General features: G+C 39.8%; 1 protein-coding gene across 2 annotated transcripts in view; it reads right to left on the reverse strand.

Moving 5' to 3' along the window:
* Positions 1–15,107, reverse strand: part of atp8a1 (ATPase phospholipid transporting 8A1) — a 107,801-nt gene that overhangs the window by 46,411 nt on the left and 46,283 nt on the right. Inside the window, exons 15-22 of one of the 2 annotated variants that reach the window (XM_079670297.1) lie at positions 13,799–13,843; positions 10,263–10,335; positions 5,589–5,694; positions 4,068–4,150; positions 2,619–2,668; positions 2,277–2,346; positions 1,467–1,551; positions 575–714 (exon numbers count right to left, since the gene is read on the reverse strand). In XM_079670297.1, the coding sequence (XP_079526423.1) occupies positions 575–714; positions 1,467–1,551; positions 2,277–2,346; positions 2,619–2,668; positions 4,068–4,150; positions 5,589–5,694; positions 10,263–10,335; positions 13,799–13,843 (652 nt within the window). The remainder of the gene's footprint in view (positions 1–574; positions 715–1,466; positions 1,552–2,276; positions 2,347–2,618; positions 2,669–4,067; positions 4,151–5,588; positions 5,695–10,262; positions 10,336–13,798; positions 13,844–15,107) is intronic. The other variant, XM_079670298.1, reaches the window with a different exon arrangement.

The raw sequence follows: 15,107 nt of genomic DNA on the forward strand, positions 1-15,107 counted from the left end.
ATTTTGTGTATGAGATGATGAAGGAGCAACTTCAGATGACTTTAAACTGCCAAGTGTTTTATCTTTTACATTTCACTGCAGCTCCATTGTGCCCCCTTGTGGGGTTACTGTATGCATGTCTAAATATGGAAGGCCATGAACCCTAAACCCTGGCAGCCTCAGTGCCACATTAAGCAATGCACATTACATTTTCCTCTCTGAAAGCTTTTATGTTTTTTTCATGATTGATTAGCTCCATTTGTTTTGGGCAGGCAGGAGCAGTCATGAGGAACGTGCCAAGTGGTTGATTAACGACTGTGGCTTCCTGTGTTGACCAACGCTTCCACAAAGACCCACCTCACAGAAAACAAATTCCACCTGCTGGTGAACCCGATCTTTTAAAACGTTTTCTTCCACTATTCCACGTGTGATCGCACTGACCCCAATAGCTAGTCGTATCTTTCTTAAGATGAACTGAAGCCAATCAAAAATGTGTTTTGTATGCAAACCAGAACAAGAAAAATCACCCCTCAAAAAAAGCAGGATGCCGGGATTAGCAGGAAGCCATGGCCTCAGGAACTGACACCACACAAACCTTCTCTATCAGCTCGTAGCTCTCCTCCAGCTTCAGGGCTCTGTTCTGCAGGGAGGTGCCGGCTCGGTGTAAGATCTCCAGCCACTGCTGATAGGACGACTCACTGACGTCTGCCACCGCAAAGCACAGAGTGCGCAGTCCTGTAAGAGGAAAACAGACTCAGTACACCTGGGTAAATGTCATGAGTTTACATTATAAAACTGAGATTTATTGACAAGATTAAACTCTACATGTATGTAGTTCAGAGAGATCTGTGCATTTGAATTGTTGGTGATCTCTAATCTCTACTTTTTAAGCCCCTCTATACAATAAATACTACATTTAAAGTTATTTTTAGCATGACCTAACTCAACAGCTAACACAATATATATAAATAACCGGATTATATTCAAATAAATACATGAAATTCTAATATCTTTGTTCATATCTAGATTCTATTTTCAACGCATATAACAGATATGTGCTTATTCATAGGTCATTGTTTTTGCCAGAGATAAAGGAAGTCATATCTTATTCAAGCCTCTCAAAATAACAGCTACTGAAGATCTTCACACTCTGTCCTGGATGCTATTTTTAGCCGACATCAAATATTCCCAATGACATCATTTTGCTGGTGTCTCACAAGGGGGCAGTATGAACACAGAACAAAAAGGAGGGTCTGATGCAGTTTCTTTCAGCTCCACTGCGTACGTTTAACACAGCTTCATCATACTCATGTAGGGGTTCATACTAAAGACATAGGAGGATAGGCTCTATGGAAACAACTTCTATTGCTGCAGCTGATGATCCAGTGGTGATAATAAGGGAGGAATACAGAAGTATATACTGTAGATTTGAAGCATCCTATGGTGTTTAACTTTTGGCAGACAGGGGGCGATGTGAGTCCACTCACCCTCGGTAGCAAACTGTTCCAGGTGCTTCAATGTGATCTCTTTGTACCTCGAGCTGTCTGCCAGGCGGTCATAGATCACGGTGTCCTGAAGGGGAAACACACACTCATTGGTTATTGACACCCCGAGTGGAAGGAAAGGAACCTCCTGGACTAAAGCACACGTGTGTTTCAGCAAGAATCCAGCTCTCTCTGTTCTCAGTTGCCCTTTCATCTCCTAATCAGATTTGCTTGAAAAAGCTTTTTATACTGAAATAATCATGCGCTTAAAAAGCTGTGGGGGAACAAGGGCGTGAATCAATACTCGACAAACGTATCTGGATCCTGAAATGGATCAACTATTCTGCTAGGAATGTGTTTTAATAACATAAAAAAATCGAATCATTAACAAGACTAACTCATAACAGAATATAGAGCAACGTATTACCCTAAAATGTAAATTGCACCAAAAAGATGATGTTATACTGAATGTATTTGTACAAATGAGGGATAAGGCTGGTCGGATATTTGCTAGTAGCCGAGCACCTTCCTGTAAATGTTTGTATAATCTTTATTTCTCAGAGATACCCATGTGTGAAATATGGTGATCTAGCTTTATGCTTCTGAGCCTTCGACACTAGGGTTGGTGTGTGTGTGTGTGTGTGTGTGTGTGTGTGTGTGTGTGTGTGTGTGTGTGTGTGTGTGTGTGTGTGTGTGTGTGTGTGTGTGTGTGTGTGTGTGTGTGTGTGTGTGTGTGTGTGTGTGTGTGTGTGCACGCGTGCAGTAATGGTGATGGGCTGTCATGTGTTGCCATGGAGAGAGACAGACACTCACAGCTCCTTTGCAGTAGAGGCGGATCTTCCCAGATGGAGTGCGCATGATGACTGACATCCTCTTCCTCGTGCTGTGAGAGAAAAAGGCGAGAAAGGGAGAAGAAGGGTGGGTTAATGAGAGAGAGCAATGGAATCGCATTATAGGGTGTTACAGCCACTGTAGCAAATTATCACGTACGGTTTCGAGCGAGCAAATGTCTGCTGAATATAGAAATCACACTACGGTCACACTATTAATTAGTAGAAATCATTCGAGCAAAAAGGAAGATGATGAACTCTGATCTTCTTCAAGGATCATACATTTACACCTTTGAAAACAATATAGCTGTTATCAGTAGCTTACCTTGTAAACTCCAGCACATGAAGGAGTTCGTACTTCTCCTCTGTCCCGGGCTGGATCCAAAGAGAAACACGTGTTAACATACTGAAAAATAGACCACTTCTCATCCTCAATCAGGGAACTCATTTGCAAGCCACTCTCCTCAAATCAGCCTTAATTATACCTTAAATGTGTTTATCAGCTGCATGCACTGGGCCGATGGAGGCAGAATAACAAGGTCAAATTAAATTAACTTCCTCAGTTGTAGAGACCGCGAAGTACAAGACGGAGTGATTGAATAGATGCTGAGAGCTTAAGAAGGCCTAATAAAGGTTGAGTTGGACAAACATCTTAGAGCCAAGATGTTCTCAGCAGAAGAACAAATCATTTGAAAATGGCCTTGGCCTTTCTGCCTCCGCCTCTTTGAGTGCAATCATCAGGTTAACCAATTAAGGAAACAGCAGGATGAGTGACCGGATCTCTGGAGAGGACGCACGCAGCAGCAGCAGCAGCTCAGGATGTAATCAAATGTAATGTTCAGCATTTTCCATTTTCATTTTCTAAAGACTGTTTTTTAAAATGTATGAACAAAATAAAAACAAATTCCAAGAGAAATATTTAAGTAACTGTCCAGGGACACTACAACTTCATGTTCAATTAGTTTGATGTGCATTGTGGTTTATAAGCATGTATGTAAAACTGCTTCTATAAATGTCACTAATGTTCTTGTTTGAATTCTTACGTGATGTGCTTGAAGACTCCGTATTCATTATTTATTCAACTCTCTTTGTTATCTCTGCTATTAGTGCATTTGTGCTGCTGCAACAAATGAATTTCCCCTCTGAAGGATCAATAAAGCTTTCTCTTATCAGATCTCATGTAGATGGAGCAGCACGCGGTTAGCTTAGCTTAGCATACAGACCGGAGCTAGCCTAGATCTATGATTAGAAAAGGCTCTAAAATGAAAGTAATGTCTGGTTCGATGAAACATTACAAAAGTGCAAGTGTAAAAACAATTGACTTTTCACTGGGGGTCGTCTGTAGTACAACTTGGTGAGGTGCAACTTCTACAAGTGTAAACTTTTATAATATTCCTTTGATAAATAATCATAAGAACATGTCAAAACTAAAGCTCTATTGTTAAGCAGGGCACATCCTAATGTTTGTCTCTCCTGTGTTTTATGTCTGAACATTATGTATATTTCACAGCTTATGAACTGCTAAAGAAATGACATTTGTGGAAAGAACTATCCATCAATGACAGAAAAAAGCTTAAAGTATAAAGCAAGTACCTAGAATGTCACCAAATACCCTTGTTATTAGTGTCACACATTTATCAGAGAATAGATAGTCTCTGTTTCTGTTTGAGGTCATACTACAGGGTCAGGATACTCATATTAAAGATGAAGTGGAGCCATCCATCACTAACAATAGCTTGCATGCCTTTCCTTCAACTTGCAGTGCCCAACTTACCATTTGCACAATCACGCTGTCTGGGGTTCGACCAGAAAACACAAAGCCAAGGGTTTGAGCTGCTCTCACCAGGGCTCCTTCATCTATAAAGAAAAACAAAACCCACAATGTTTCAGATAAACACACGAAACCGTCTCATGATAAGCTGGAATTTGAACATTGGAAATAATAACCATGTATACATTTCACAAATATAACTAGAAGTCTCAAAACATGTCCACAATGAGGGCAGTGACAGAGCTGTGGACCAGCTTGCATGAGGACGCTGCAGGGCAAGAAAAAAGCTTTCTGCTTGTTTTTTACAGTTCACTTAACCACCCTTGTCTTTGCAACTATTCCCCGCTCTACTCCAAACCTCAAAGCTCCATAAGACCATGATTGTTTTAAGCAATCAGGCAAACAAAAAGTCATCTCTCTTATCAAGAGCAAAATGTTAGATAAAGAGAATCAGCAGTGCTTTGTGCGGTTATTGTAATGCCCTTTTAATCAATCGATATCTTTGCCCACTAATGTACTGATGTAGCCAGAAACATTAGTAAACTTATTTTATTTAGTTGTGTTTGATAATATACTGAAAGGCGTGTCAATCAATGTGGCAATAACATAAGCTTCAGAGGCTGTCTTTTTGATTGTTTCCCATGAGAATAGCTTCTTTGTTTACATTTGGATCAAAGATCTGAGCCTTAAAGCATACTGACAATTTCAGACTTCATTAGGAAGGAACTCATTTTAAGGAAATGTACAAAGTGCTGCTAGGGGCAACCACTGTGTCTAAGTGGTGAAGCCATTGTGCAAATGCTTTAACCTGCAGTCATTCTCGTAAAACACGAAAGCACCACTATGTAGAGTTGCAGTTGTTGTTTCACCTTCTCAAACACCAATGGTTTTGTGGAAAGGAAACACGTTAAATTGGTAGATGTCTCACTCCTGCATGTGAGAGAGACTGAGGGATCAAAGTGAGGCTTGAAGAATCAAAGTGACACACACCATGCTTTCTGTAAACAGGATATTTGATTTTCTAATGAAACCCCTGGCTCTCCTGCACTGATGACTAGAAAAAAGGCTTTATGAACTACAGCTACACATAGGCTGTAGTGATTGATCCATTTGCAAAGAGGTCACTAGATGGACAATTCAACATATCAAGGACACATGAACATTGATGGAAAGCACCTTGAATCACAATTAGAGAGCTGCAAGCAATTTAAGTATTGCAATTTATGGACATGTAGATTCCCTTTAACTTAGTTACCTAGCAGCAAGAAAAGTAACAGCTAATCATGACATGGAGAACAATCTGCAGTGCTTTATTAGCAATAGTTTCGCATGATTGTAACTAACAAGCCCTCAGCTTCAAATCTAAAAATGTAATTCTGATTAGCTGCTTCATATCAAAATACCTAGTTTTAGTCATGAACACTTGAAAAGTCTCTGCAAAGAAAAATACCAAATGATAAAGTGTGTGCAAATATGAATCGTCAAGCTGTATTCCACTAGCTGTGCTCTGGAGGTGTGATCTACCTGGAGATGCAGCTTGGTAAGAGATCTTTCCATCGATGCGCTCGGGGACTGCAGTGTGACAGATGGCCATCATGGTCATGAACTCCAGGATGACAGCAGCTGTAGGCTACAGAAAGAGAAAGGGCACTTTGACTTTTAATGTTCTTTAACAAAACATGTCACAACAAAACAGAAACAAAACCACTTCGAGAGATACTGGAGAAAGAGAGAGCACTGATAGACCGTGTACGTATGGACTGTAGATTTGTGTAAAAGTCCTAGCATTTGTTGAAACCTTTTAGTGGCATGAGGTTTACTACATCAGGAGGGTTCAGTCCAACCTATGTAGTAGATAAAGTAATCCACAAATCAAACATTTGGAATTGTTTGGAAATACTGTTGAACTTACTTTCAGACTAACATCTCCATGCAATGTTGCAGAGAGCCAAACCACAAGTGCTGGAAATGTAAAGCTAGCTCTTGTTTCAGACCATAACACAGGCAATGTCATCATTAGTGTTGTTCATCAGGCTGGGAAGGCACACTGCATATCTTTGTGTGGTTTGCAACCACTGACAACATTTAGAAAATATGTAAACTAAAAAACTAAAGAGTACCATAAATCCCAAACAGTTTATATTAGCAAGGCAGGTAACAGCAAAACAAATGAGAAAAGTGAATAACCTATGAACAACTGTTTAAATAAAACTAATTAGATCACTTCAGTGAAAAAAAGTGTATTCTCCATGCCTACAGTATCATACCAAAAGCTCAACTGATCGACTTCAAACCTGTCTCTCTGGTACAAATTCAGTATTTTTATTCAGGAGTAAATAACCTTAAACTAAAGATCTGTCTTAATTTCCATTAACTCAAATTGTTCAAAGACACCTTCCGGTTTGTCAGTTTTTGAAACACACGTGGCTCCACTGTTCAGCAGTAAAGGTTCGGCCAGACTAATGACTGCTGGTCACAAGCCAGAAGGATCCCACGCACAGACATCTGCTCATGCAAGTGCGTGCAATATAAACTTGTTTTGGTTAATGAAAAAAAGGCCTAACCTGTACACTGAGGGCATTTTACATTAATGAGGGGAAACGTATGACTAACTAGCCCAGGGGAAGGCTCGGACAGGCATCTGCTGAGGCTCCTGTCTGAGTCTGGAGGACCACCAGCTTCTGGTCGGTGAGGCAGATACCAGCTAGCTTCAGGGCTACGCTGGACTTGAACCATACAGCAAACAGCAATCGGGCTGCTGAAGGTTGTTAAAAATGTGTTCAATAGCAAGATAAGCTCATGTTATTAGCTCACCAACATTATAAACACCAGATGAACCAATGGTGACGTAAAGACTCAACAGCAGATGTAACAAAAAAATGCCATGTTATGTACTGTTGACTGCTCATTACTCAAAAACATCTGCTGTTTTCCTCTCTTCTCAAAAAAGATCTGTGTACACACGCACATGGTATTGTTACATTTGCTCGTTCTGTTGGCCATGGCAACTCTGATGAGAGAGAGGTATGTTAATGGGAACAAAGGAGAAAATGAATGGGTGGGGGGGGGGGGCAAATCAAAGGGCCGGCTGTAAAGGAAAGCACACGGAGTCTATTACAGTCCATGTGGCTGTGAGAGCCCCTCTGCTTTCTAGCACCATGCTAATCTGGTCTTGGTTGACAGGTATCCTCTGAAGGACATGTCAGTGTGCGTGTGCGTGTGCGTGTGTGTGTGTGTGTGTGTGTGTGTGTGTGTGTGTGTGTGTGTGTGTGTGTGTGCGTGTGTGTGTGTGTGTGTGTGCGTGTGTGTGTGAAATAGTCCAGCCCATAACATAACTGTCTCCTGGATCCAGCTTCATTAAACGGACACAGATAGGAGTGGTATTGATCAACTCGCCTGACTCAGCAAAACAAAAATAGTTAACATATTTGCCAAAGGTTAGGGTTATGGTGTGAGGAACGCATGAGGGTCCTCACAAGTATGTAACACACACATGATTGCTATCCAGATAACCTCAGCAGAGAGTGCAGGGCACGTTGTGAGCGTTGCTCTTATGGCACAATTAGAAGTGACAGCTAATACGGTGCTGCCAGCCGTCACCCCCACTGACTGTTGGGTAATCTGTGTCAGGGTAACAGTGACAGACACTCATCACTTCAGACGTGGCCAGTGTGGAAAAAGTTGAAGGGTCAAGAGAAAATGAAGCACAGTGCCCGGGCCAGACGAGCGAGCGAGTAAACAAACACCCACGGAGCTGCTGGAGCTCTGCGGGCGGAGAACATGTCCAGTGACTCAAGAGAACATGAAAAGCACCAGGGGGGGATGTTTATTTTTGTCAGCACTGTTAATTCCCCTCTCCCCCTCAATACTGTATCAACAAGACTCCTACGAATAGCCTGCGGCTAGGGCTGCTCAATTAATCGTATTTTAATCGCGATTACGATTATGGGTTGCAACGATTACGAAAACAACGTAATCTAAATAAAACGATAATTACTTTTTTTTTTTGGGTTTTTCAGTTGAATTATACTTAAAATGTCAGGGTAATCAACTGTTAAAAACATACTGTTCACATTTTTTTTTCTCCAATAAATGGATGTTTTCAAAATCAATGAATAATTGCATTTAATAATCGCAATTACAATTATTGACCCAAATAATCGAGATTATGATTTTTGCCATAATCGAGCAGCCCTACCTGCGGCAACACAAAAGTGTTGTTAATGATAAGGATTAGTAATGTTTAAGTAGGATGTACGCTGAAGGCCATAAGGACAAAGTGTGAGAACCTGTGAGAACGTAAGGTGTTAAATGAAATGTATGGGTTTGTGGAGCATCTATGTGGCACACAAGGGAGAGGGAAGCATTGATAGCTTGAAAGTGTTATCGTTTTCAAGTAGATATGAAAGAATAGTGCAACATTGACTTCCTGGAGTCCTGTCATCCCAGGAAAAGACTCTAGGAAGTTACTGCGGCAAACCAGGATGTAACCCGGAATTTATCGTTTTTCGCACCGCGCTCCCCTCCCTGCAGAGCCTACTGTAAACAACAGGAAGTGCATAAGTAGAGCGAGGAGGGTAATAAGGACCCCCACCACCCTCATGGAGTATGGATGTGCTGTTACATTTCAAACACAGAGAATGAGGACGAGCTTCTTCCCACAGGCTTTCAGAGCCTTAAACAATGCAATGCAAACTCTCTCCAAGGAAAATTCACTCAAAGACATTCATGTATATATTAGACTGTAGGCAACATGGAATACTTCCATTCATGTATACACTAAAGCCAATGTATCTGTGCTTTTCAGATTACCTTTAATTTAATCCATGACTTTTAACCAGGTTTACTATTGTGAATATATTTTGCTGACTTTATTATATTCCCTCAAGTTTATTTTTTCTGTATTTTTGCACACTGTTTAGGAGTTTGATGCAACATTTCACTCTACGTTCTGTATATGTTACCAAAGAAATCTTTAGCCAGATTGCCATCTCCTCCTGTTTTCAGTTGTTATGCTAAGCAGCTGCTGGCTGTAGCTTCATATTTATAGCAGCAACACAAGTGAAATGTATCTTATTCTCTGCGATAAAGCGTATAAGAGTTTTTCCCTGAAAGTCTTATTATTCCTTCATTAGTGGGCCATTATTGAGTCACACATATTACATTTCATATTATATGACAGCATCAGGACAGAAGCCTTTATAGAAGGTGACTAGAAGAAGGAAAAAACTATGACTCACCAAAGTGCTACAATATTCAGACATCATCAAATGTTCATCAGCACAACAAATAAATAATAGGAAGAAATCATTACGATGGATTTAGAGAGGCTGCTGTTTCCAAACAGTGGTTGGTTATGCAGTATAATTAGCAGTGTGCACGGGGCTATCAATATGGAACTAAAGCAGAACCCAGACAAACTCAATGTGTGGAGAGATTGCTCTGTCATAACAAAGCAAACATCAGTGGGATTACTCCTTTCCCTGGGCGGTGCTACTGTATGTAATTAGATGTGACATTTTGCCTCCCCCACGCTGTTCTGCAGCTGAGTGACTCAAGCAGCCAATCAATCACAGTGTTCACCCATTTCATTACCACAGGTGGCTTTTACTGCTAAAGTCCTGTGACGGATTTCTAATGCACGTACCCAGTTTTAATCAAAAGAGCAGTTTTTGAGCAGTCTTCATATTCATACATTCACACTAATGTACGGTAATCACTCTGCAGCAGTTCAGTTCCCCACAGTGGATAAGCAACTCTTTATCCTGTCAGAATAATTAGGTTGTTTACCTGCCTGTGTTTACAATGCTCTTTAATTAAATAGTGATCTACCGCTCAGTTGGATTTAACAGATATTAAAGAGTTAATTTATATGTCCAAACATGTCATTTTGATAGAAGTAAAATGACTTGAAAATTAAGCATGCCATTACCATCACTGCATTTTAATAATAATAATAATACATTATTTTTCTATAGTGCTTTTCTTGAACCCAAAGACGCTTAAATTAATTTAAATTTTACCTTTTAAAATTAAAATGTTCACCACACATAAAGACAAGTCCACTAAAGTCCACTTAAGTTGACAAGATGTCCTTATACAACCGCACACCATTACACAATCCTTCTTAGTTTTGTGCTAAACAGAAAGCAGCCATCACACGGGTGGGTGGGGGGGGGGGACCTTGACATTACTTACGTGATTACTTTGGAGGTTTTCCAGTAAGCTCGGGTCATTAAATCCCTCCTCCTCCGATGAGTTGGTGCTGTGGCTGGAAAGAAGAGATGGGAAAGTCAAAAAGACAGAACACACTGGAATACTTAATAAAGCTGACACCCAACTGGAACGTCTTGCTGTGATACAAGATGAGTAAAGCATATTTAATTCATTTGCACTGTTGTCAGGGCATATTCTGACATCAACAATGCTTATGACAACGGCCGTTTTTAAGAAAAGTCCAACTATTTAACGTCTCTTCCAAGTACAATAATAGGCATGACATTAGAGTTCCTTCTTTTGCAACCTCAATAGAATATGGTACTTTTCTTTCCAACACATTTTAAGCAAATGCACTATAATGATGTTGTCCTCACTGTGCAGCCTGCCAAACAAGAGCACACAGTATTCCCGCCCACAACTTGAAGATGAAACTGCAACTAACATCTATTGTTATTGTCGATAAGTCTGCTAATTTCTGTCTCCAGCTGTATGTGACGTATCCAATTGTTAATTTCATCTGGCGAACATGAAACAAAACTATCTTATATGACAAGAAAAGCATCAAATCTAAATCCGGAACCAGGGAATTCCTGAAAAAAATATGGAAGCTATTTACTGCTTATCGGAAATAGTTACTAAATAATATTCGTTAATCATCCCAATATTATCTCAGCTCTAGATGAGACCACAATACTGATCTGAAACTGGTGTTGACCAGTACTGTATTGACGTTTGATAAGGAAAGTATCAATGCAGACAGAATGCAAATGCAGGTTCCCCCTGGGTTTTAGTCATATGATGTACAATGCAGGCAGATGCAGGATCATCCTGAAATGGGACATTATTATTTAACGATGCAAAAAGAATCCACAGCCATTTGTGTTCCTCTTTAAATATATATATATATATATATATCATTTGCTTTCCCTTCAGTCATTCCCATGAATAATAAATGGTGTTCCCCTACTTTATAAATGAAACAATGCAAGAGGAATTGTGAACTGTACGCAGTTCCTCTTGCATTGTTTCATTTATAAAGTAGGGGAACAACACAGCAGGCTGAATTTCTGGCAGCTAATAAACACCATATTACTCATACAGGAATCAAATCCCAGTAAATCACTGGAAATAAAGTAGTCTCATATTTGTCCCAGAAATTATTTGTGTTATTGGCAAGATGCAAAATAGTTCAATATTTTTCAATCCATTAGGAATAAAGCATAAGAAGATATGATACAATCTTTCATCAAAAACAGAGTCATGCTGAACTGGAACAAGATTTGAGGTTGCAGACGTTTTTCATTGAAAAAATAAAAATATGTTTTTTTCTCCAGTAAATTGTAACTAGCGGCTCGCTTGCCGTCCAGCAGGGATCGATTAATGATTCTGTGATAAAAAAGAGTCCTATAGCTCAGGCAGACAGCAGATTTGTACGTGGCACTGGGGCTTGATGGAAATGTTACAGAGGCTGCCATTAGCGACCATACATCTTTATAGTCCCACAGGGTACACTGTTCGGATCCCTAAGAGCCAAACAGCCAGTAATACTTCCATCTACTGAACCGCTGAGAGGTTTGAGAGGAAAGAAATAAAGGAAAAACACAGCAAGGCCATAAACAACAAGGCTGCAGGTGATTTTGCGTTACACCTTTGTAGATTCACTAGAGAAGAGGGAAATGTATCCCACTTTATTAATGCTTTATTAGAATATGTCAAGAAGAAATCAGCAATTAAAGACTGCATTTGCTCCACGTGCGTATTATAAAAATACACTGAGGGAGGATGTTTTTTCTGTATCACAAACTGTGAAATATCTTCTCTGAATAAAGCATGTTAGCAGCTTTAAAGAGCCCTATACGAATATGAAAGTGAAAACAGACAGGCAGAAAATCTATGGAGTCATTATTATTGTGTGTGAGCCTTGTACAGGGAAGGAGGCCCTAAGCTTTCTCCTTCTGCAGCAGGAGCTCAGTAAGTCGATTGTCTTGATAACATTTCTTAGGCTAGGAGCTCGATGTGGAGAGCGGTCAGCTATTGATTATCTGCCAGCACGCAGAGGTCCTGTCACCATGGGAACAAGGGTGCTGGCTGTTCACAGTAAACAGCTGGGGAATGGTTGCTGATCAAACCTGTTGTGCTTTCCTGTAAGAAATACATTTACAACTAACCTGTGTCGAGATGAAAGTGTTTGCTTGGAATGATTAATGACTGTTTTTGTGTTTGTTCTGTAACTATCATCAAGCAACAAACCACTACTTCTCCTTTGTCCTATGTCCCTAAAGTGTTTTGAGTACAAATAAAGCCTTTAACTGAGCAACCTTTAGTATATTTAACAGTTGTTTCAGGGAGAATAAAAAGCAGCCCAAAGAGACATGCCTTCGTGGAAGCTGGCAACTTCCTTTAAAGAAGCAAGATTCAACATTTGTTATAATAGGCAATTACAAATAGGCCACAATCCCCCATGCAGAATGGATGAGACACGCCCATGCTGTTACTGCAGATCTCCACACTGTTGCAGACGCATCTCAGAAAGGACTGTGTGAATGTGTGTGTTTGTACGTACAAGAGAGAGAATATGTGGGAGTGTAGCTACCACCTCCAAAGTTAGTTTGATGTTAACTGAGAAGGAGAGTGTGCTGCACAGCTTCAGCCTCAACACAACAACCTGCAATGACTTGTACCTGCTAAATGTAGTGCCGGTTAGGATGCCACAAAATGTAACCACTCATTATTCAATACTTATTCTCATACCGACAAAATATATATTAGAGATGATTTTCTTTTTTTTCTTTTTTTTTATAAATACTTTTATTTTATTTTGTATTCATTGTTACAAAACAAAAATGAACCATGTTCAAGTCTTAAAGTCATCCTGAGGCCTTAGTTTTGGTTTCAAATGACACAACATCATGTATGTGTTGCTTCTTTGGGGCTTGTTTTCATAGACCTGGCAACAGAGTGGGCAGGGCGCAGTGTCTAATTGTAGCAGTAAGCTAACGAGTACTGATAAGCTTTATTTTGTTTTGATCCAATGCTGCACAACTGAACTGATCCAATGCTGCTGTGAAAAAAAGAAGCTATATCCATGTTGGATAGAATATCCAATTTAATTGTTTGTTTTTTTAAAGAACCTTAAGGGACAACTTGGATGCTTTTTTTCTTTTTTTTCCTCTTAATGCATTGCATAAAGATCGGATCGGGAAAAATCGGTATCGACCAATTGTCAAAATCAAATGATCGGAATTGGATCGGGAACAAAAAAAGGTGATCGGGACATTCCTAATATATATATAAATATACTGGTATGGAACATTTGTTCTTTCACATCAACAGATATACACAGTGAATCAAGAGCCACAGTCACATACAACACGTCCAAAGTGTACTCAAAGCACAAAGAGGTACACACATTGAGGTATTGTGTTCAACGTCACGTGTTCCACAAGGCAAGGCAGCACTAATACATCACAGAGGCCAGGAGTGAATACAACTCATTATACACCCATTCATCTTACCAGTCGTCCTCAGCAAAACTACCATCCTCAGCCTCAGGGAAGTGGCTGTTGGAGAAAAGATTTAGCTTGTTGACAAAGACGATTGTTAACATGTGTGAATGAACACACGCCGGGATTGGGTTATGGGTGGATTATGAGTTGGAGGTGTAATGATGTGGTCGGATGCCGGGATAGGCTGAGGTGTTGTAGTTAGTTTGATATCAATGATAATAGCAGATCCTCTAACCATTTATACATACTCTCATGTCTGTATGCTAGGAACTGGTTAGCTTAGCACAAAGACTAGAAACAGATGGAAACAGGCTGAGTTTCAAATCGCACGCTTACATATTATTGAGGCATGACTGGGTATGACGTATGAGTATGTAGTGAATCCTGACTGCATAGTATGTGAATTTTATGTATGCAAGAATTTTTGAATTTATACAAGATTAGCAAGAACTTCTGAGTATGAGCTTTCTAAACTTACTAATTATCCAACAGTGGAGTGGGAGGCAGACAGTTTTAATAGATTGAAAGAGATCGAATATTTACACATGGTGACCAGTGACTTGATGATAGAGTTAAGAGGAAAAATGTAATAGAGAAAACATGGACATCGTAAAAAATATTTAATAATTTAAATTTGCCTCAAAATAATACTGGAAAGTATTTAATAAGGTAACTTAAGTACTAATAATTTTGTATTCAACGGTAGCTGGAACTGGTAAGATCTTGATCCATGCAGTCGTGATACAGATGCGCCATGCGGCTCGAGTTCACTTCATTGTGAATGGTTTCCTGGTTATGGCAGACTTGATTATTAATTTAGTAAGCAGTATGAAGTACAAACAGATTGAGTATGTAGTTTGCAGCATGGTTGTATGCAGTACTTTAAAATAAGATTTCAGAAAATAGCCTCAAGTGTAAAATACTCCTGTTAAAAATGTCAAAACAACAGCCAGAATAAACTAGAGGAAATGAATGAATATTTGGGAAAAATCCTATTATAGTAGAATAATAAGCTTCCCTCTTCCCTTCATCATCAGGCCACACAGGAGCTACAGCTGTATCAATGTGAGAATACTGTGTTTAATGTCAAGGCCACCAATAACGCTGCTATAAAAAAAGGCCATGTTTGAAAGTAAATGTGGTCAGAGTGCACACTGCTCTAAAATGAGGCAACACATTATTTTGACATCTCTGTTCTGGCAGACTAGCTGCAGTGCAGCATTTCGTTAACTGTAAGGAGTGGACGGACCAGGCGATGTGCTCCGCTGAACATTACGGCTCTCCTTTTCATTCCAACTCGCTTTGATTCATGCTGTGA

The sequence above is a fragment of the Notothenia rossii genome (genome assembly GCF_949606895.1).
Source record: "Notothenia rossii genome assembly, chromosome: 3".
NCBI classification, from domain to species: domain Eukaryota; kingdom Metazoa; phylum Chordata; class Actinopteri; order Perciformes; family Nototheniidae; genus Notothenia; species Notothenia rossii.